Source organism: Aethalodelphis obliquidens, unplaced genomic scaffold (genome assembly GCF_003676395.1).
Source record: "Aethalodelphis obliquidens isolate GAN/ISIS:26980383/991018 unplaced genomic scaffold, ASM367639v1 scaffold3, whole genome shotgun sequence".
Lineage (NCBI taxonomy): Eukaryota > Metazoa > Chordata > Mammalia > Artiodactyla > Delphinidae > Aethalodelphis > Aethalodelphis obliquidens.
The window spans coordinates 71,381,741-71,406,108 of record NW_020837947.1 but is presented as its reverse complement, the minus strand read 5'-3'; the positions used below and the strand labels follow the sequence as shown (position 1 = coordinate 71,406,108).

The following is a 24,368-nucleotide window of genomic DNA, read 5'->3' as shown; positions in this document are numbered from 1 at the left end:
TCTCCTGCTTAAAATCTCAGAAAATAAATTTCATAGGCAATGGGAAGGAGGAGTGGCAAAGAATAGCTAACAGAATAATAGCTATAGCTAAAATGTGTGGTGCACGGTGTGCCAGGCACTCTTCTAAACACTATGAGTATCTTAACCCATGTAATACTCAAAAATCCCTGTGACATAGATGCTAATTTTTTTTACCCCAATTTAAAGATGAGGTTACAGATGACCAAAAGGCACATGAAAACATGCTCAACATCACTAATTATTAGAGAAATGCAAATTAAAACTACAATGAGGCATCACCTCACACCAGTCAGAATGGCTATCAACAAAAAAATCTACAAACAATAAATTTTAGAGAGGGAGTGGAGAAAAGGGACCCCTCCTACACTGTTAGGGGGAATGTAAATTGGTACGGCCACTATGGAGAACAGTATGGAGGTTCCTTAAAAACCTAAAAATAGAGTTACCATATGATCCAGCAATCCCACTCCTGGGCATATACCCAGAGAAAACCATAATTCGAAAAGATACATGCATCCCAATGTTCACTGCAGCACTATTTATAATAGCCAAGACATGGAAGCAACCTAAGTGTCCATTGACAGAGGAACAGATAAAGAAGATGTGGTACAATGAGAAGCCCGTGCACCGCAAGCAAGAGTAGCCCCCGCTCGCCGCAACTGGAGAAAGCCCTGAGAGCAGCAATGAAGACCCAACACAGCCAAAACTAAATAAATTTATATATAAAAAAAAAGATGTGGTACATATATACCATGGAATATTACTCAGCCATAAAAACAGAACAAAATAATGCTATTTGCAGCAATATAGATGGACCTAGAGATTGTCATACTGAGTGAAGTAAGTCGGACAGAGAAGGACAAATATCGTGTGATATTGCTTATATGTGGAGTCTAAAAAAATAGTACAAATGAACTTATTTACAAAACAGAAATAGAGTCACAGATGCAGAAAACAATCTCATGGTTACCAGGGGGGAAAGGGAAGGGAGGGATAAATTGGGAGATTGGGATTTACATATACACACTACTATACCTAAAATAGATAACTAATAAGGACCTACTGTATAGCACAGAGAACTCCACTCAATACTTCATAATGACCTATATGGGAAAAGAATCTAAAAAAGAGTGGATATATGTATATGTATAACTGATTCACTTTGCTGTACAGCAGAAAAGTAACACAACATTGTAAATCAACTATACTATAATAAAAATGTAAAACAAAACAAAACAAAAAATAAAGATGAGGTTAGTAACTTGCTCATTACAGAGGTGACATTTCAACCCAAGCAGTCTGACTCTAGCGCCTTTCACTCTTAACCACTGCAGCTAAATCCCAGAGCTCAAAAGGCCCTCAGGGGCACAAAAGAAAAGTGTGTCTCTTGTTCATGTTGTGCTCAATCTGGAGAAGTCAGAAGGAAGATTCTATGGTTTCATGATGGCATTCAGTGACTTCCACCATCTAACAAGAACTCTTTTTCTATCTTATTCACTCTTCCATCTCAACTCCTCCAAACGAGCCAAATGTTCTTAATACCCTGAAATGCTCTTCCTGAGTGTCTCCATCTTCCTGTCTTTACAAATTTAGTGATCATTTAAGGCCCACATCAAGTCCTGCCTTATCCAAACAAGGACATCTTCTCCAGCCATATTCATTGGGAGGGACCTCTTTGAACTCCTACAGTCGTTGCGGTCCACACCAGTGGTTTGCTCTCATCACTCATTTGTGATGGAATAAAGCAGAGGAACAAATAAATACAAGTATCGAAACAGGCTTTTCTAAAATTGCCTTGAACAATTATCACAGGGTTGGAAAGATACATAGGAAATGTTTTATTGATCGAGTCTCTTTGTTCCCTCTAGTGATTTCTAACACATACATTTCCAATTTGCTCATGATTTCTTTAAAAAAATTTACAAATATATTTCAACTTATTTTTCTCTTAATTTCAACCGTAAAACAGCATCTTCTGCTGTGCTAGATGAGAAAGAACCTTGGCCACTTTTTCTTTTCTTCTTGACATCCCTTCTCAGGTTTAACTGAATTAAAATGCAGAATTTTAGTTCAATTCCTTTATTACTTTATGTACCTTATTTCAAGAATTCTTTCTTAACATTTGCACTAAATTTTGTAATCATATGACCAACTGAGAGAATTTATAGTGCCCTTTGTCGAGTTTATTATTCGGAATATTTGTGGGGATGGTATACTCTCTAAGTCCAATATGTACTATTATGGAATGATGACTAATTTTGATACTGTCACCATTCTATGAAATCAAAGTTTCAAGAGAAGAGGCCACACCAGTTTCCAATCCTTAAGCCTTTTTTTAAAAATTGGAGTATCATTGCTTTACAATGTGATGTTAACTTCTGCTGTACAACGAAGTGAAGCAGCCATATGTACACATATATCCCCACCCTCATGGACCTCCCTCCCTCACATCCCCGCCATCCCGCCCATCTAGGTCATCACAGAGCACCGAGCTGACCCTTAAGTCTCGATTCTGGAAGGGAGTATAGGAGTAACCAAGGCAGGTGCTTCTGGTTCATTTTCCTAGAAATGGTGTTGCTTAAGGATGGATGGGGAAGGGGGTGGGAAATATAAAGGGAGATACAGGTCAGAGATCTGTTTCCTGTTTCCAAGCACTGGTTTCCTAAGACTCAATGAAGAAACAGAGATTCCATTATTGTATGGGAACTTACAAAATGCTTTGCTTCTATAATTCCTTTCCCAGCTTAAGTCTGTAGAAAGCCTGCCAATGGCCTCCTCAAGCCTGGAACGGTTCTGGGCAAAGGGTAACACGTCCCATTTTTCTTGAGTTTAGAAAAGGTTCAGCCAGACATTCCAAACAGGCAATTTACTGCTGCAATCGTTTTGAATTAGGTTACCTACTTGTTCCCGATTTAGGTCTTTTGGTAGTTGTACTGAAATTTGCAACCAACATACTGATGGAGTGTGTATAAACAAATTTTGGCCATAAAGATTCTTCTCATTTTTTTGCCTCCAAAACAAATAATAAAATAGGAGGAAAAAGTTTTAATCCATGAAATGTTAAGAGATCAAATAAAAATATTAAAGAAAGGCTGTGGAAGGTCACAGGTAGGTCTACTGCAAGGCAGAAAGGGGACACAAATCCTGCACCCTGCTAATTGTACCCTGTAGCCCAAGGACCCCAGAATAATTGTGGGCCCCTGAAAATGGGTTTCTTAATTTATCTATAACAGGATTGAGAATGAATTAGTTTTGTCTATTCCTCAATGAAAATGGACTCATGTTTTTAAAAGAATATTAGGATAGGTTGGATGCTTTTTAAAATGTTTTGACCAAATGTTTCTCTTGTCATTTTCTTAAAACTAGAGAATTTACCTCTTAAAAGAATTTATTTCCATGTAAGTTCCCCCAATTTTTTCTCCTAGATTAAGGAATGATGAGCTCGATTCAATAGATAAAAGCTGGAGGCATCTCAAGAGGCAAAGGAAGAGAAATCATTATATTAAGTCACACTGAATGCCGCTGAGTATAAAGATTATTTAAGAATGTGTAGAACGCTTAGATAAGCAGTTAGTGGGAACCACCCCTCTGATGTGTAAGATAAACGTTAATGCTTTTCTAACTACAGAATAAGATGTACCAGTCATCCCCACATCCTGAATTACAATGAAACATGAGTCCCAATTAATCTTTGTTATATGCTAAGAACAAAAACAAATGTTACAGGGTCAACAACTAGGCTGGCTTTTTCTATGCAAAACCATTTAACCTTGTCAGCACTTTTTACTGCACGGGCTACTGATGGGTTTAATTACCAAAGTGGTTACGACAAAGCCAATTACATCTGAGATCTAGTCAGCTTTTCTGTAATCAATGAAATCAAACAACCTTTGCTAACACTGGTGTATCTTGTTTAGTCAAGGTACTTTCGGCAAAATGATGTAAGTTTGTGGTTTCTACTCAATCTGTTGGCATTTAATAATGTGTCTCCAGTCACTTTTCATGGAGTTGAAATATTTTGCACACTTTAGGCTCAAGTTGGACTTCCCTTCACTCTCCCTTTACCCAGTTTTTTCTTATTGTATTTATTATTTTTAGAAATTATACTATTGTATAACATAGCATTTTACAGTAACATATAGTACTTTTTTGGTCAGCTCCCCCATGAAAATGTAAGCTCTGTGAGGGTAGGGACTTTGTTTTATTGATTCTATCTGTTGTACCCATAACTGTGTCTGGCACGAAGAAGGCATTCAATAAATACATGTTAAATGAAGAAACCTCAGAGACTGGTTTGCCGGAATGGGTGGCCGGTAGAAATGTTCGACAGGATCTATGGACTGTAATTACACTAGGTGATAACAGGTTCACAAAACCACTTATTTAAGCGATATGTGATTTAACAGATAATCACTTTGTCAACTTAAAGAAAAAGCACACAACATAAGGGTTGTGAGTTTAAGTTTTACTCAGGGTCTTATTGAGGACTATAGCCCAGGAGACAGCCAATCAATTAGCTCTGAGAAAACTGCTCCAAGGAAGTAGGGGAGTGGCCCATTTATATATGACTTTTGATGAGGTCATACATGCAGTCTAGCACACACCTTGGTAAAAGATTACTGCTAATCGCAAAGAATAGATATCTCAAGTTCATGATTTCAGTGCCTTCCTATGTATGGAAAGATGCAACACTCTGGGTTCATAACATTCTTCCTGAGATATGCATCTAACTATCTAAGGAGGCTGCTTGTTTAAGCAGAGTGCCTCCTCTGGTTTTCCATCCCGAATTCCTCTCAGGGTGCACTGCTGGTCGGTCACTGCAGTGTGTTACCACGTAACCCTAGTAGGATGAGGGGTGAGCAATGCTCGTTGATCTTATTTGTTCACAACTTACTTAAGTGATTTAAGTTTTTAGATATAAAAAAATGGACTGGAAATTGATATTTTACTATGCTTCTGGCCCTTGGTAACCTCTTACTGTTCAAAATTCTCAGTACCATTATCTAGGAATGCAGTGGAATAGATTCTGGAATTGTATTCACAAGACACAGGAGGCTAGCGTGGAACGATTTTCAAGGGACAACATTAAGGTTGTACAGCCTGTTTCAATTCTCTCTAGCCCTCCTAACGTGGTTTACTAAATTCACACACACACACACACGCACACGCACACACACACACAGAAGCAATTTTCTCTGTACAAAGAGGAAGTCAGATAGAAAGCCTCCCATTTCCCTTCTTTTCCCACCCGCTGTGGTCCCAAAGAAATAAACTCTCCCAGGTTTAGACATGTTATTCTCAGACCTACCCAGGGACTTGATGTTTACATTCAGCTCCCTCTGGGCACTAGCTGACCTGTGCTGGCCTTCCCCTCCTAGCCCTGGGAGAACCAATGGAGACCGACTGAGCCTGAGAACTTCACCATGACAAGATTTCAGGTGGCACGACAGATGCAGCTTCACCCATGGTAACTAAAGTGTGTGGACAGAAATCTGCTGTGCGTGTGTGTGTGTGTGTGTGTGTGTCCCCTCCTTTGGTTCCCACCCCTCCTTCAGAGTCCCTCACAGCCACTCCACCTTGCACTGCCCGCTTCTGCCAACAGAAAGGAGGGGGGTGGGCTTAGCTCTCATTGGCTTGGTTCCCATTCAGACCCCAGACAGAGGTGAAGGGGCGTCACTATATTTGACTTAACCTGATTTTACTTAGACAAGATTAGTAAATCAGAATACCTTTCTAGTTGGGTTTTGTTGAGCGGTAGAGTTATCTTTTGAATCACGAGCACCTTTACCATCTAAACTAAACAAACATTAGCATGGTATGGGTTTCTTTTCCAGAGGGAGAAAAACTATCTCAGAAGGAAATTCTATTTTAGGCACAGGTTGAACTCTGCTTCATCTAATTTATTCCAATCTCCAACAATTGGATCAAAACAAACTGACCTCTTAAGAAATAGTCACACAATGGTATTCATCAGCAGTGTCCATTTGCGAAAACAAGATTATACTAAAGCCAGGCCACGTGCCAGAAAAAGACTCAGATTTTGTGAATGACTGTGTCATTGGCGATACACCACTACAGGCAACCACCACATGTTGTTCTCAGGACACGTCCTCAATAGCAGTGGTTCTCAACTGGGGTCAGTTTCAGCCACCGGGGCAATGTCTGCAGACATTTTTGGTTGTCACAACTGGAGGAGGGAGCAACTGGCATCTGGTGGATAGAGGCCAGGGATGCTGCTAAACATTGTCCAACGTACTGATGGGTACCAGAATATGTCACCCCAAAATACGCCACTCTGGCATAAGGATTATTCTGAGCTAAAGACAACTGAGAACGAGCAGAGGCAAGAAAAGCTTTTTAACCTCCCCTTAACTGCCTAAAAATGAAGTCTAAATTTCTCCCTTTGTAAAGGAAATTTACATTTATAAAGGAAATTCCCATTTATAAAGATGTCTCTGTATCAGGAAAACATCCACACCTGGAGACAACTCTTATCATCGGAGAAACTATTACCAACAAAACAAGACAACCCTTATTTACCACGTATTTCCTCCCCTCACCTTCCTAGAACTTGCCACCCCCTGCCCAGAAGCCGCAAACTCCCTTTTCTTTGTTTATTCTAAGATGGTAGATAAATTTCGATCATCTGGCCACTTCCTAAAGTCTCATGTCTTTGTGAAACTTCTGTGCAGATGTATGTAATGAAGCTGGTTTTATTTTTCTGTCGTTAATCTGTCTTTTGTCAGCTTGATTCGCAAGCCCCAGCCACTGAACCTAGGAGGGTTTAGGAAGAAAGGTTTTTCCTCCCCACAGCACAGGACAGTCTCCAAAACAAAGCCTTCTGGGGCCCCAAATGTAAATAGTGCCGAGGTTGAAAACCCTGCTCTGTACTGACGGACAGAAATCAAAAGCACCAAAAGTCAGCAAGGTGTCTGGGAGTTTAGTAGCTTCTGTGATGTCAAACCAACTCTCCCTTATGGCTGTGAGTCTTGGACGTAATACTCAGAACTTTAACGTTTCACACTGTGCTTAATAAAATGACCCTGCAGGATGAGACAGAGGGGTTTTCTTCCTATGTCCGTTCACCAGCCACAGAATTAGGAATATTACACCACTGCTCTGCTGGTAGGACCTGTGTTTTGGTTAAAACTACACGGAAGAAGAAATCATGAAAGGTTCACTAAATCACAACGCCAGTGACCCCCATGTTGAGGGTGTTAGGAAATCAGGGGACAGATTTACTCTTTATGAGTAAAGAGGCATTAGGTGGTCTGTAGGGTAGGATTAATGCCAATACAAAACAAAGGAGGACCCTCCTGGGTACAAGGACCCTCCTCCTTTCCATGTCCCCGATTTCTTGTTTGTAGGAAATAGGCTTCATGCGGCCTCCTAGACCCTCCCTGAGTTCCAAAGGGCAGATTCAAACAGTTGCTAATCCGAGAAGGGAAGGAATGCAGAAACTAAGGATGAGTCAAGAAACAATAGTGCAGTGATTAAATCAGGGTCCTGGTTCCTCCTCAAGGGATACACATAACAATACCTTCTGCAGGAACTAAGACCCCCCCATCCAAGTGGAGGATGGTAACTTCAGGTTGAGCGCAAGATTCTTGGAGCACCGCCCTGTTACCTCACCAACAGCCAATCGGAAGAAAGTCTGCACACTCTAGAAGAAAATGAAGACTCAGACCCCCTCCCCAAATGATTCTCCCTTTAAAAACTTCCGTGGTTGAGCAGAATCTTTGGAGTTCGTTTTTGGCCACAAGTCCGCCATCTCCCCAGGTTGCTGGCCTCCTGAATAAAGCAGCTTTTCCGTTCCAACCAACACTCGTCTCTGGAGTATTGGCTTTCAAGCGGCGAGCATCTGAACCTGAGTTTGGTAACAAACAGGCTTGATGAGAAGCAGATATAGCTGCAAATCCAGAGACTGTCCTCCCTTGAGGAGTGGGCAGGGAGGATCTGCTTGGCTCCAGTCCCAGAGTTGCTCCTACTGTATGATTACCAACAAGTCTGAAACCTTCTCTGTAAAATGAGGGGCGAGGCCTATGCCCTGAAGGATCCCCTCCAGCTCTGTCATTCTCATTCAGTGGTTTCCTCACCACCTGCTCTGGCACACAAGGGCTCAGACAACTCTGTAACAGGATGTCAGTGAGGTATATGTATTGATCTGAAGCAGTATTTGGTAAAGGAAATAAAGAACAAAAGGAACACATACAGGTTTGCATAAACGGGAAACCCTTTAATTTGATAATCATGCATTCAACAAACATTTATTTACTGAGCATCTCCTCTGAATAAGGTATACAAAATTCCATATTTTCTTTTAAAACAATGTTTTTAGACGAGCCTGCGAAGTTCTCTGAAAGCGTATGTCCTAAGATTTGCAGCAGCTAGCATTCAATTCCACCAGTGAAGCCCCTTGCCGCATTCCGCACAGGACAGATGGGTCTCCACCAGCTCTCTCTCCAGGTGGTGCTGACACAGCACATATCTGAATACTTCTCTCGGTGGGAAATAGAGACGTAAATTCTATACTTATCTCTCAACCTGCTACTATGACTTTCTTCACAGCCTTGGTTTTTCAAAGGTTTCAAGTTAACGCTCCTCTTAGAGAATATATGCAGGCAGGTAAACTCAAAACTGTGATGCCCTGTTCTCATTCTGTAGCTGGGTTCTTGTCTCTGTAATTGTTGCCCACTGGGCCGACGGCTGGCTGCCGGTGCGCCCCGTGCTGTGGAGAGGAATGTGTCAGCTCCCGCAGTTACATCTTCAAAAAGGCCACCTGGAAAAGGAAGAAAAACCCACAGTGCTTTCCTTATAGAATGTGATGAAATGGCTGAGTACACATCAAACCTGAATCAGGTAAGTCTGCTCGGTAAGGATGCTCACAGGTCTACAAAGAAAAACGACTCTTAGTCGGGCCAGACGTTGCCATTTCACAGCAGGAGCAGATTTAGTCCTTTTTTAATGAACCATACGGTAGTTAAAATAATTCACATGCATTTTAAAGGAAAAAAAGGAGTTTAAATTGACACTCAAGTTGTATTGCCGTGAAGTAACCCAGTTCTCTTTCCCATTGGTTCTAACGGCTGCTTTGGGTCTTCCATGAGCATTATTCCAAATCCCGAAGACTCCTGGGCAATTCCAGTTTCTCATTACGATCGGTAATTATACCAGTCTCTCTTCGGGTCATGCCAATGCTTTTAATTGCATCATATTTATTGGGCTTGCCAGCAGCAATTTATCTTAAAACTCGGTTGTTTTAAAACATTTTAATTCATACAGGCTTAGGTACAAAATATTTTCAGACTATATTTAATAAGGTCCAGATCAAATGCATCGAATTTCTCAAGAGTTTTAGCTAAAGGAGAAACAAACATAATAAAGTCAATCAATAAACACTGAGAAAATTCTAGCTCAGGGTTCAGGGGTGATAATAAATTGGGAAGTTGCCAGCACCAGGAAGAGAGTGGAATGTAGGTTAGAGATAAAGATGGAGAAACACGGGGCAGTTAGAAAGCTCGTCCCAGGCCTTTTTTGGGGGGAAAGAGTGAGCAGCAGAAGCAAAACATTCTACTCGTGGACATTTGGTACTTAAGTCCCCAAACGCAGTTGAAGGAGGTATGTATTTAACGATCCCTGTTAAGGGGATAGGAAAAGTGAAGAGTCGTGCAGGGCAAAAGCCATCTGCTTTATGTTGAGTAATTCAGAAGGATGTTACTCTTCATACAGTACTGGTGAGAAAGGCCCCTGCTGAGTTTCCATATCAACTTCCCACTGAGTTTTTACATCAAGTTCTGCAATGAGAACAAAGTTGAAGGAGCAGGCACAGAAGAGAGGTTAAGATTCCTAAACAAAATATAAACATGGAATGCGGAGGGGACAGGATAGGAGAGTAGAAGGATGTGAGCTCACCCCTTCTTATGGACAACGGATGCAAACCTCAAGGGCTTATTGTGAAGAGTAAATGAGAGAATGCTTATGAAAATACTTGTGTTTCCCTCCCTGGCCTCTCAGATGACAGACATTAGGAGCCCATGAATATTCTGATGAGAAGGGGCTGTTGAAGACAGACCAGCTGGGCCCTTTAGGGAATGATCACAGAATCCCAGGGAAGGGGACTTCGGGGGTCACTGAGTCTGACTTCTCGCTCACGGTGGTTAGCATCCCAGTGGGGACATTCTGCTTCTTCAAGAACAGTTTACAGGGAGATTCCCAAGATGCCAATACCACTGCTGATACTCAGAGACACAAAGACGATGAATAAAACCCAGCTATCTCTTTTTGAATTCTGAAAACTGCTGTGTCATGGAGTATTCCAACCAGGAACTACATAGAATAACTGATGATGATAAATGTCATCCTAAAAATGGTTAAGAACTTTGGCTCTGGAACCATACAGACCAGTGGTTCTCTCCTTGGGACAATTTCGCCCACCAGGGGTCATTTGGTAGTGTCTGGAGACTTTTTTTTTTTGTCACAGCATGTGGGATCTTAGTTCCCAGACCAGGGATCAAACCCAAGCCCCCTGAAGTGGAAGCCCGGAGTCCCAACCACTGGACCGCCAGGGGAGTCCCTGGAGATATTTTTGGTTGGCACAACTTGGGGGATGCTAATGGCATCTAGTGGGTAGAGAGGTAGGGATGCTGCTAAACGTCCAGTTATGTGCAGGACAGCTCCCCATAAGAAAGAACTGTCAGTCTCAAAACATTAACACTGCCAGTGCTTGAAAATGCTGAAATTTAGAATTAGATCTCTCTGTGACCTTCGACAAGCTTGTTAACCTCTCTCAGCCTTTCCTTGTCTGCAAAATGGGAATTATAACGGGACCTACCTGAAACCTGTAAAACACTTTCCTATTTTAACTCTTTTCATCCTCAGCACAGTCTGGTGATTTAGGTAACGCAGGCATTTGAAACTTTGTTTTACAAATGAAGAAACAGAAGCTCAGAAAAACTAAGTAAGTGGCAATGGTGGTTTTAGGAAGAAATTTTGATTTCTAATCCATGCTTTTTCCCCTGGTAAGTTTACAGATAGATGATCAAGATAAAACTGCACAGGTTGGGGGACTTCTAATCCTCATTATTGTCTCAAGTATGAAAGATTTATTTTCTTTGGCATGCCTGTGAATATGGACACAGGATGGAGAAAACTACATGAGGCTGAGCTCATTAAAACAAATAATGCAAAATGGAGTCCCCAGCAAAAAAGAAAAGAAATTTAATTAGACCTAATACGTCTTTTCTTTTTTCCATCGTTCTTTTTTATAGTGCCGCCTGCCAAGGACACTATGTGTTTTGCAGGACTTAATAACAAGAAACTGCCATCATCCTTGGGAACAGGTATTGTACGATGCATTTTAGCTTCTTTTTATTTAAAACACTGTGAGTTAACATATTTCAGATGTTGATTTTGTGTTCCCTAGCTTTTGTCCATGACAGGAAAAATTGCTTTCCCTAACTGCCATTTATTTTAAGACAGGATAATTTTATTTTGTTCTACTACACTGAGAAGAATCTCTGTATTTCATCTTTTTAGTTTTATTCCCCAAAGTAAGAAGTTTTACAGCTTTGCAGAGTCTATGAGTACAGCTACAGCTTCAGGCTCCGTTGTTACATTCCTGGAATATATAGTTACAGAAGTATAAATAATTATTAGAAACCAGGGAAGACAGGGCTCTGGAGTTGGCTGTAACATTTGACTCCCCCTGTTCTCTCCTCCTGGATTTGGACACTTGGGAAAGGAAAAGGGGAGAGAGAATGAAAATGTCTAAAAATAATGCCTCTGCTTTGAGTCACCATCTAAAAACAATCTTCTTAAACTACCATAAACAGGGCCAGGCTGCTGTAACGGCTGACCAAATGTTCAGTTTATAATGCTTCTGTACAATTGCGCAAATATGTTAAACACTTTTGAATGTTCTCGTTATCTTAGTTAACAAAATTATACTATGAAATTCTATTTCTCAACATAGAGCTGGAATTTCAATCAATAAAAAGACATGCTGTCAAGGCAGACTGCACAAGATAAAATTAACATTAAAAAAAAATCCTACATAAATGCTTTGAGGTGCACTAAACAAGACAGATAAAACTGTACAATACTGGAAACTGTGAGTTTCATAATAATTGTGAGCTTTAGAAAAGTCTCTTTAGAATAAGTAGCAGAGCCATACACAAATGTTCCTTTTAAAGGGTACTGTAGACTTAAAAAAATAAATATTTAAAACTATTCCTTAAATATATATTTTTGTCTAGGTACGGCTCCTGTTCAAAGTTATGTCTGGAATAAATGTTATGGCATGGCAAAAAAGTTTATACTTTATATTACAAAATCCAGTTTCTAGGCTCAAACTTCATTTACAAAATAAAATATACAATGTAAATATAAAAATAATAAAAGAAAATGACCTTTTCAAGCATATTATTTGTTTCGAGTCTTAAATCACAATGGGGTACAAACCATTTACTAACTCACTAATTCAGCATCAATCAGGCCTGTGCTGATGACACCTGGACTCCACTCTTTGTGTTGAATAAATAGTATAAGATTGTCCTCTCTCTGGGCTGGCAGGCTGTCTTCATTCACTCGATTCATTCGATGATTAAGTACCATCTATGTGCCTGTGACTGTCCAGTCACAGACCACAGTGAGAAGGCATTCCCTCGTGGCACTAACATGCGAGTTGGGGAGAGTCAAGTCATGAGATGATTCTAATAGGTTGGAATAAGTCTAAGACGGACGCCTAATGCCTGCTGGCAGAAAAAGGATCATTCTTGGGTTATGAAAGGAAGTGTGATTTCTGAAGCAGTAGCCCGAACAAGGCAGTTATTACTCTAATTATGAATAGTGTGTTGGCAAGGAGAGACAATAAAACCTGGCATGGCACTGAGTGGGATATACTTTGTTCCCACTAAAAGATGCTGGCTTTGCTAAAGGAACTACTAGCAAACAGGAAGGAAGGAACAAAGGACCAAAGATGGGAGAAGCAATACAATGAGGAAGAAGATCTTATCCCACTAAAATGACAACGCCTGTGTGGACACTGTCCACACACTTATATGTGGACAGAAATACTAGACCAAGGAAACACCAGCGCGGCCTTCCAACTCAAATTCTGTAAAAGCCTTTAGAAAGTGGGAAAAAAGCAAATAGGATCAGTGTCTTTAAAGGGATTTAAACCCTTACCTTGTATTTTATTTAGGCCATGGATGCACTAGGATAATTTACAGGTCAATCAAAAGCTTGTGATTTTCATCTAGCGGGAACCAGTGAAGCAAAGCACAGCTATGCTTTCTAGCGGAGGGCAGCATGTGAAGTACCAGAAGACATAGATGTGAGTGGGGTAAAGACGACCGATGCCTCTTCCTCTCCAGATGGGGCTGGACACATGGACAAAAGCAGCAATTCCTGGGTCCTGAGCCTATTCTTCAACAAAGCAAGAAAGTTCTGGATGTAAGCTTCTCAGCACCCCTTTCAGAGTCATGGGGTTGTAGAAGCATTGCTGGTGTTGGATGGTGCTATTACAACAGCACTGTGGTGAACAAGCCCTTCTGATGCAGTTGCCTGAAGCTCCTGGTTATATAAGGCAAACCCACCAACCTCGCTAATGATAGCAAGCCCATGGGGCAAACATTATATGGCAACAGTCTTTAGGTGTTACATAAAAATATATTTTCTCAAGCACAAAACATATTTGTTAAAGGAAATTCTATGATGCCAATATGGGTGGGTGTTAAAAGGTATAACGTTAAACAGTACCACCACAATAAATACACTGTCACTCATAAATCAGAAAGTCCTTTTAGTTTCTCATTCCTATGGGAACGTACACGAGGGAACGTGGCAGAAAGGCAGTGGTACCACTGCAGCTCTGGACAGGAGTGGTGGTATGAAAATCACCCCTGCACTGCCCTACCGGCAACATGCCTCTGATCAAACAAGTTTATTCAGAAACGGAGTCACTAGAGTCCAGAAATGGAGTGTTTTCCTACAGTATCAATTCATTGACATTTTTAGTAGCAAAACCATTTCAACAAATAATATTTCAAGGAAGTCATGCTCATCCTGATCTATCATAATGTTGAGAAGCATGGGTGTTGAAGAAGACAATGTACTTGGGACAGCAGGACAGTTAGAAATTCCAGGAGGGGACACGAACCCACGTGGGGGACAAAAGAGCTTTCCATAGCAGAGAGCTGGTTTCTGGCATCTAAATAGGTTTATCTCAGTGATATTTTAAAATTCCTATTTTAGCTGTATATATTAATTTTTCTAACAGACGCAACCAAAGGAGAGACTAGCCTCATCCGTGTAAAACACTTTCCAACCCGCTGTCAAGGAGGGAGGAGGGACTAGCTTGGGAGGCTGTGGCTGTGGATCCCACTGCTGAACAGTGGAAAAGCTCTGTGGAAACATCACACAGGCAGTGATGAGATGCTGTAACGAGTGTTCCTGGGGCCGGGACTATTCAGGCGCGTAAGTGCAGAATTCTGTCAAGTAAGGAGAACGGCACAAAGTGAGCTCCCACACTTTTTCGGGAAAGGGCTAAGGAAGGTCGTAGCTGCCTCTGTAAACCCTCCTGGACAATTTTATCTCATACCTGAAGAGCCTTATTTGTGTTGGTTGGTATTCAACAAGTTCTTAACTGTAATGATTAAAACTTAGAGAAATCAAGACTTGTATTGCTCATGGTAATTTTTCGTTTTCATAACTGATCTATAAATATATTAGGTACAGACGAAATGAGAAACACACAGAAAGAGGAAAATAAAATTTTTGCAACTTCATTATTCAGAGTAACTACTATTAAGCGTTTTGGATGTATCTTTTTAGATTTACTTTCTATGTATAACTGGACATTTCTGCATATGCTGTTTTGTAATATGTAGCTTCTTTTTAACTTAATGATATATTGTGGTAATCTTCCCATGACAGTGAATATTCTTCTATGACATTTTTAATGACTGTATTATATTCTGCTATATATCTGGGTCACTTAAAAAAAATAAAAAAGGATAAATGCATAACTTATTCCACCAGAAAGCAAACTTGAGGGGTTTTTTGGGGGCGTTGCGGGGGGGTGTGGATAAGTGAGGGGATGTTACTAACTGTTGGGCCCAGAGGACTTTGGCATAATCTGGCCTGGGTCCTCAAGGTGTCATCTCTGGACCAGACTTTTTTTTTTTTTTTTTTAAATACAGGCAAATCTAATGTTTATTTTAGTCAATTCAGGCAGTCAATAATATGTATTCAACAGTCCTTAATACTAGGAATTCTGAGAAACTATAAAAAGCAATACATTTAACCAAATAACCAGAGTCATTTGTTTCTTTCAAGAAACTTAAATTTTTAACCTAATGATGAAGATATTATAGAGACAACTAGGTACACATGCAAACAATGGAACTATTACCCAGTGTTTACTAATAATACTGTCCCTGAGGTCTTTGTCAAAGGCTGTTAAGAATGAAGATTCGCTCTTTTTTCACTTCCATTCATTCATTTAAACAGTATTTATTATTACCTGACATAAATTGTCTTGTAAATGGGCAAATATGCCATGCATTACAATTCCTTTGTTCGTTCAAACATATGTTGAGACCCAGACACTAGGGCAAATACAAAATAAAGTAAGCTCTATTCCATTGGACGAGACTTAATGGCATCCCCTGGGAACTCAAATCCTCATACAAATCCTCCTACATTCTAGACCTGCTCAACCAGAAACTCCAGGGGCGGGGCCCAGCAACCGGTAGGTCCTCCAGGTGATTCTGATAAGCGCTAGAGTTGGAGAGCATTTTACCCAGCTGAGCGAACTTAGAGAAGGTAACTGATGTATTTACAGTGGCACAGCTAATTAGAGGAACGACTCAAACACAGTTCTTCTAACTCCTAATCCAGTGCCTTCATTTCTGGCCACTGCAAAATGAAGACGCTGGTCTAGGGTATCCAAGAGTCCTTTAAAAAAAAACATTTTTTTTTCTAGAAGACAACAAGATTGTCAAAACAAGGGAGAAAGAAACAAATTACGTCTAGACCAGTATCTTGATATTGATATAGATCGGGCCCAACATCTACAAAAGGAGGACTGAGTCCTTTTTGTTAGCTATCTAGAGACTGAAGGGGCCAAATTTCTCAAACTGACCCACTGTGTAAAGCTAGTCTAGTGAGAGTTGAGAGAATGGTGTTTTTTTTTGGGGGGGTGGGGTGAGAGGGAAGAGCTTCTGATATGCCCTGATATAGTTTTCTTTTCTAAATCTACTTAACATGGGCATGTTTAGCAAACTTATTTGGTTCAGGTAAAGAAAACTGTCACAAATTTGACTTCAGAATAAGCTGGTAAAGAAGAAATCTCCCATACATTGCTTGGAGTATGCCTATAAAACAGGATAGACATTCTAGAAAACAGTTTGGCAGTCTTTAAAAACTAAACATGTACATAATTACTGTATGACCCAGCAACTGCAGTCTTGGACCTTTATCCCAGAGAAATGAAAACTTTATGTTCACACAAACAGCTGTACATGAATGTTCATGGCAGCATCATTTTAAGAGCCAAAACCTGGAATCAGCCCAGATGAATGCTTAAGGGTGGTACATCCACACTGTGGATACCTACTCCACACTAACAAGCAGCGAATTGTTGATACATGCAACAACTTGGAAGATTCACCAGGGAGTTACGCTAGGCTCAAAAGGTTATGTACTGTAAAGTTCCATTTATACAACATTTTTGAAATGACAAAATTTCACAAACAGAGGACAAGGTAGTGGTTACCAGGGGTTGGGGATGGTGAGAGGAGGGAGGGTGTGATTATACAAGGACAACAGGAGGGATCCTGGTGCCAACGGAACTGTTCAGTGTCTTGACTGTGGTGGATGCACAAACAGACCCAGGTATACAACTACACAGAACGTCATACACTTGCACACACATACGCAAAGGAGTACACATACAACCAGGGAAATCTGAGTAAGATGGGAGGACTGCACCATGTCAATACCCCAGTACCATAGTTCTGTAAAATGTTACCACTGGGGGAAACTGGGCAACGTGTGCAAGTGATCTTTCAAACTCTTTCTTACAGCTACGAGTGACTCTATCATTCTTTCACTAAAAATTTCGACTAAAATAATGCCACAATACTTTGCAAATGACCTTGTCTAGCTTACTCCAATCCAGTTACCTAGAGTGTCGCTCTGAGATGCGTTATTCAAAGTCTTGTTCACACTGATGTTATGGCTAATATATCACTGTGATCCCATTTTCCTCAGTGGAATGACCTGAGTAAGCTGGTAAGTTAATTTTGGAATGAGTCCCGAAGCAGACGGCTACAGTGAGACACAACACCATTATATTTAACACGGGTTGGGCTGACAGTCTGGCATAAAATGCTTAGGTTACACATAACAGCACCTGAAATCTTAGCTTGTATATGAAGTACTTATTCTAAATAGTCCACTAAGCACAATTTTTTGTTTTTTTTATTGCCCTGGAGTAAATAACGAGAAAAAATTCTGGCATTTTTAAAACCCAGAATTGCTATAACAAATTTCCCAGACACATAGGAGGCACTGGACAAGTATTTTTTTCAGACTGAATACATTAGATTATAACTCTAATTTTAATCTTAAAATTAACAGTATCTTACAAAAGATTTGGAGAAAGAGGAAAACAGAGAGCGTCTGTTTGTTTCTTGTAATTTGGTTAACTGTGAATTCACGTCCTTTTTTTTTAACCTACCAACAGAGACTTAATTTTTTTAATAGTTTGTATAAGCCCTTTAGTAAATGTTAATATGTTTTTTACGCAGTGAAGAAATTAAGTGCATTATTTTTTTCCTGTTTCCCCAAAGACTCTAATATTATTACTATGTGGGTCTATTTCCATATGGTTTTAAGATGCATTTTTCTCATATTGATTATCACATGTGCATATTTTTTATATCATAATAAACATTTTTAGGTGCTGCTCAGTAAGTCTTTATTCTTATTTTAATAGCTGCAAAACAGTCCATCATAACAATCTATTACAAATTTAAGTTGTTCCCAGGTTTGTTAATATCAAAAGTAATAATGGGGCTTCCCTGGTGGCGCAGTGGTTGGGAGTCCGCCTGCCAATGAGGGGGACACGGGTTCGTGCCCCGGTCTGGGAGGATTCCACATGCCATGGAGCGGCTGGGCCCGTGAGCCATGGCCGCTGAGCCTGCGCGTCCGGAGCCTGTGCTCCGCAACGGGAGAGGCCGCAACAGTGAGAGGCCCACGTACCGCAAAAAAAAAAAAAAAGTAATAATGAAGTAGTTACTATCGTGTTTATAATTTTTTTCAATTTTTAGAATATTCCCTTAGGATAGAGTCCCAGAAATGGGATTATTAGATTGAAATGTATGAGTATTAATCTAATTTGATACATATTTTTTCCAATGAGCTGTACCAACTGGTAATGCCACCAGCATCCTATCTTTTTTTAAAAAAATTAGTACTAATTTAATAAAAGGAAATGACATCTCATGCTCTTTGAATTTATTTAATTGCTATGAGTTTAAACATTCTCCCAAACGTTTGTTTAATAACATTCTCCCAAACGTTTGTTTCTTGTAATTTGGTTAATCGTGAATTCACATCCTTTTTTTTAACCTACCAACAGGGGGCTTAATGTTTTTAATAGTTTGTATAAGCCCTTTAGTAAATGTTAATATGTTTTCTATGCAGTGAAGAAATTAAGTGCCAGGCAGCATCCCATTAAATCTTTATAAAATCCACTTGAATTAAATATCTAATTTAATTGTCTCTGGATTATAAATGAGGAACTGAGGTTCAGAGAAGCTGAGTAACTTCTGCTCACTGCTATAAGCTAGTAACAAGGCTGGGTGTGCAATCGGGTCTTTGTTTCTGAGCCTAGTGTTCATTCCATCATCAAAGCTCCCTTCCATCTAATTATGGTGAGAGATAATTGCAAGTAACTTTAGTTGAAGAAAGAATCCATTATATTCCAATTTTAAAACAGATTTAGTAGCAGTTGAAATGATGCAGTCGCTCTTATTTGTTAAGCAGAAAGCAGATTACTTCTTTACGGTTAGATGTAAAGAGGAGAAAGAAGAAGATAGAAGAGCAAATTCAAGCCCTTCCTGTAAAGAGAAAATAATTCCTTGATTCTAAGAGAAAGCTTCCGGCAAGTGAGGAGAGCCCGCAGGATAAATGAGAAACCAGCCTGAAACCTCAGAAAGGAATTTTTGTCTGTAAGTTTAGCAAGCAGGATAAGTTACATTGGCATAGTTTAGTCAGTTCAGTAGAAAAGATTATGACTTGGAATAATCAAACAACAGTTAAGGCCTAGTGAGAAATGGATCACATTGGAACCAGCCACTTACTCCTTAGACATTACTTTGAAAATATAATATTAAAGATACATGAATCTTTAAAAAGGAAAGCATGCTAATATATCCATTTTTAAATAAATACCATTTATTTCTTAAGCCTGGTATTTGGAGTTGCTGGAAATAGGGCTCATAAAACTGTAATTTATTTATTTTAAAGGAGGAGCATGAGGATGTCATAACTACAAAATGAAACAATAGTAAATGTGTGCGGAAGGGAGCACAATGAAGAGGATAATGCTTTGTGATTTTTTTTTTTTTTTTCCTTTTTGCTTGGAAAGTAAAGAGGGGCTCTTGTATATAGAACTGTTGGTGGAGCGTCTCCAAGTTAAGAACAACTCAGTGTATGGGAACAGAAAAGGGCACATACTCATCAAGGGCTGCCAGGGTTCAAAGTGGTAAGTTTTACACCTGCCATTCTAAGCTCCACGAGAAGCCAGAGGAAATCAGGTAGACACGAGGAGAGTGCAGACTGGTGAAGTCTAACTGATGTGGAAAGCTGGAGACAGAGTACATGAAGCTGAGAAGTAAAGACAGATTGGTGTGAGAAGGTGGTACTCTGTACAGAGAGCAAAGATTCAGACCAAGGGAAAGATGAGACTGAATCCCTTCCCTGACTCCTCCAAGCTAAGAGCCTCCTCTCCCTCCAGTTCTGCCCACCGGTGGCCGTGGGGACTAGTGACAAAGGACATCAATGGCCTGGCAGGCCCTGGAATGGACAAGACCCTCAAAAACTGAAAGAGACGATTATTATTATTATAACTAGATGTTAATGTTTTATGTATTTTAAATATTGCTACAGATGCTGTTCATGAATAAATTCTTCTCTGCTGTTCATGAATAAATTCATGCTTCTTTAATTATTTTTAAAGGAAGAAGCACAATTGGCTGATTGTGTATAAAAAACCTCCAAGGCTTACATAAGGCTTTCTCTCGCTTATACTAACCTATGACAATAGTATCTACCAGGGACAGGGACTGACATTGCACACATTACGTCTGAAGAAAAAACTGCAAACCTATAATGTCTGCACACGGAAGAATGTAGATGGCTTCGTGTAAAATATCACCAGCTACTAGAAAAATAACTCTGAGTCCAGAGGCCACTGACAGGATTGTGTAGAGCGGGTGTGTGTAACGGAAAGCACTCCAAGTGGTTCAAGCCAGCACATCCTTGGTTAGAGATATAATTCATTCCATGGAAATTCAGTTCTGAACCCAGGATTATTGACTAAGCCATGGGTGTTTAATACATGAAACTATCTGGCTGAATTTACCAATAATTAGGCTTCTCCCCAATATATCCAACTTATAACATTAACTAGAAAGAAGAGTCTGACTGATTATTCATCGAGGCACTCAGCAGCGGGAGTGAATGGATGGACCTAAACACAACTTATAACCACTCATCATTAGTGTATTACAACGTGGACTGGACTTTTCTGGCTTCTGGGGCATTGAATACTTGGAGATGACGAATGCTCAACTATATTTTGTTGGGAAATACCAGTAACCTTTAAAATCAGCTAATTGCCTTCAAATGCTGGCCTTCAGAGTTCACCATGAGTTCACCATGCCAGCTTTCCACAGAAATGCACGTTCTATGAGATGGCATCACAGATCGACTGAAGAACTTGCATACTTCAGCATACTTCAATCAAGTAACAGCTGGCACAATTTATAGCTGAAAGAGGCTTCCTGGCTTTAGGAGAAAGACTGTATGTAATTTCCAGAGGCAACACAGTCAGGTTACCCAACCTCCGTGCCTGAGTTTCTTCATCTGTAAGACGGGGCTTCTCTCTTCTTCTGGTGGGTCAAGGATGGTAGGAGATACTGTGATGTCTGTGACTGGCCCCAAGGAGGTCCTCTCTTCCCCACACGGATGATGAGGAAAGGTTATTCAGCCAAAAGCCTCCCTCCCCCTGCCTAAATGGGGTCTGAACATCATGACTCACTGAGCTGCAAAATGAACATCAAATATCTACGGGTCTTTTACGACAAAGTGCGAAATAATTTTTTCAGGATTAGAGAGGTTCTGAGATGAGACCCAGAAACAATTTTGATCTGAGGAGAGGAAGGACTGGGAAGCCATGAGAAAATAATGTACTACATTCTGATGGGAAGTGGAGAAAATTTTGAAACTCATATATTGTTTCAGGTGTCTTTAACTCACCTAAGTTGCTAAGAGGTGGTGAGCGTAACCAAGTATTCCACAGAGTCCGCTGTGTTCTCAGAACTATTCCTTTTGGTATTTTTAAAGACAAGATGTATAAACCCTTGAAAAATGTTCTCTATTTTCTACTGGTTTAGGGGTAAAAAAATTTTCTTTGAAAAGAAAAAATGTATTTTTTAAAATTCCCCCGAATTTTCTTTGAGGTCATCTTTCTAAAGTATGAGAAGTGAATGGAAAAGAAGAGTGGGCCCAGTTGGGGGTCCCTCAGTAAGGGTTTGGGGACAACCAAGACCCCACATGAGATAAGCGTGCACGATCTCACTCCTTTTCTCGAGAACCCTTGGTTCATAACATTAGTATGAAGCAAATGTGGAGAGAAAAATGTTGGGGACTGGTTACATCAGCGAGTTACTATCTTTTCATTTTGACAAACTTATGAACAAACCCATCAAGACAGGGCACCTCTTTGTAATGTACAAAAAATATTGAATCACTATGTTGTACGCCTGAAACTAATATAATATTGTAAGTCAATTTTACTTCAATTAATAAAAAAAGACAGGGCTCTTCACTCAAGTCCCACCACCCCCAGCAGTCACCTCTCCCTGTTCAAACTTCTGCCGGTTAATCCACGACACCAACAATCTGCGGGGCACTTGGCTGTTTTTTGTTTGTTTTTAATTTATAAAAGATTTCAAATATTAACATATTCTCTAGTCAACAGAATAGTATAATAAAATCACAAATATTACCCAGAAACAATAATTACCAACTCATGGCCATTTTGTTTCATCCAAAGCCCTGCCACAGAACTCTTTTGAAGCAAATCCCAGACCTATTATTTTGTATATAATTCAGTGTGTATCTCTGAAAGAGAAGGACTGGGATAAAAATAAAACCACAATGCCATGACCACATCTAAAACGTTAATAATAATTCCTTAACATAATCAAATATCCATTCAGTGATCAAGTTTCCCCAACTAGCTCATAAAATTTTTGAACAGCTGGTGTTTGTTCAAATCAGAATCGAAACATGTCTAAGTAGTGTTACAATGGATTCATACGTCTTTTAAGTTTCTTTTAAATCATGAGTTCCTCTTCTCTTTTTTCTCCCTTTGATTTTTATGTTTTGAAGAAATCAGATCTTTTGTCTGCCGGGTTTTCCATAGACTGGAATGTGGTGAGTGTTTTTTGTTTGTGTTTTTAGTGTCACTATAAACTCATGGATTTAAAATACATCTGATACGCTTTAATCTACTACAGTCTTTATTTGTATTAATGCTCACATCATCCCATCTTTGTCAGCGAGAATCTCTTCAACTCAGAGCCTAAGTCCTGAGGACATGATCTTAGTAGTTTATATTGGTTTTTTGTTTGTTGGTTGGGTTGGTTGGTTGGTTTGCTTTCTGGTAGGATGGGACTCAGCCTCATCTTATCTCAGACATGGAATCAGCCATTCTCCGGAGAAGACTAGGTCCTTCAGTGAGGAATGGTATTTGGAGATAAGAACTTGAGCGCCTTACTGCTTCGAAAAGTTCCTTGGACACGTTACCTCATGTGTATGCATATGCACCCGCTACCCACCTCTGGGGGCCACCATGTTACCTTTTCAAAGTGCACTCAGACGCTATTCAGAAACCAGGTCCTCAACTACTCAGAGATGAACCTTTTTGTCTGGTTACCTATGGAGGACAGGTTAGAAAAATACCACCTTAGCAACAGAGAGAGAAACTGAAACCAAAGAAAGATCATGAGTCCCTTCCTTTTCCACTGGAACTGAAAGGAAACAGTTAAGTTCTGTTATCAGAACTTAGATGGAAAAAGGAATCTTTCTAGATAGAGAACTTAATTTTTTTTTTTTTTAACTAGGTAAAGACCTTCTTGTATGAGTAAAAGAAAAATGCTTCCAGAAAAAGGCTGATCAAGGAGGTCCCTTGGGCATGGAATGATAAAGGTGACTCACTGCCTTGCATGGACAGGTCCCTGCTGTTAATTTGTTTGTCAAAGCTGTGGAAGAATGAGGGGGGCGGGGAACGGTCACTCCGTGGAGTCTGAGCACTGGAAGTCCGTCCCAAAGACAATAAAAGTCGTTTTGTAAACTTGTCTGGCTAATTAGGAAGAGTATTTCTGCCCCCACTAAAGGAAAATACCCTATAACCCTCACAGTATGTCTGGAACAGAGGAAAAAAAATGAAAAAATGGAAGGGCACGCGTCACAGTAATTTTGATAATTTAGAGCAAACGTATTCAGATGGCAAAATGTGTCCCAGCCCCTCAGCAGCAGCAGCAGGTTCCTGTAAAACCTGAACCTATTATCGGCGGTGGGGTCTGGGGGGAGTGTAATGGGGACTCCTCCAAATCAACCATAAAAAGACTTACAACAGACACTTCACAAAAGAATGTAAATAACCAAAAAGCACCAGGGAGATGCAAATAAAAATCATAATGAGATGCCCACCAGAATAGCTACAATAAAAACCACTGGCAGCACCAAATGATGACGCTGTTGATGATGATACGGAACAACGGCAATGCTCATACGCAGTTGCTGGGAGTGTAAAGTGGCATAACCACTTTGCAGAAGCGTCTGGCGGTTTCTTAAAAGTTAAACGCACGTTTACCCTACAACCCGGCAATTCCACTCCTAGATATCTACTGAGAGAAATGAAAACATGTCCACAAAGAGCCTTTATCAGACTGTTCACAGCAACCTTATCAAAATAGCCCTCAATCAGAGACAGCCCAGGTATCCATCAAGAGCAGAATGTGTTAACAAATTGTGGTTTTTTCATACAA

At 40.1% G+C, this 24,368-nt stretch overlaps 1 protein-coding gene across 3 annotated transcripts in view; it reads right to left on the bottom strand.

The window, feature by feature from the left end:
• The window catches only part of UBE3D (ubiquitin protein ligase E3D), a 325,583-nt gene that overhangs the window by 161,977 nt on the left and 139,238 nt on the right, over positions 1–24,368 (bottom strand). The window contains exon 10 of one of the 3 annotated variants that reach the window (XM_027091605.1): positions 8,234–9,379. The exons of 1 other annotated variant lie outside the window; for it this stretch is intronic. In XM_027091605.1, coding sequence (XP_026947406.1) covers positions 9,323–9,379 — 57 coding nt within the window. In that variant the 3' untranslated portion in view covers positions 8,234–9,322. Of the gene's footprint in view, positions 1–8,233; positions 9,380–24,368 lie in introns of those variants that run through there. One more of the 3 variants, XM_027091608.1, reaches the window with a different exon arrangement.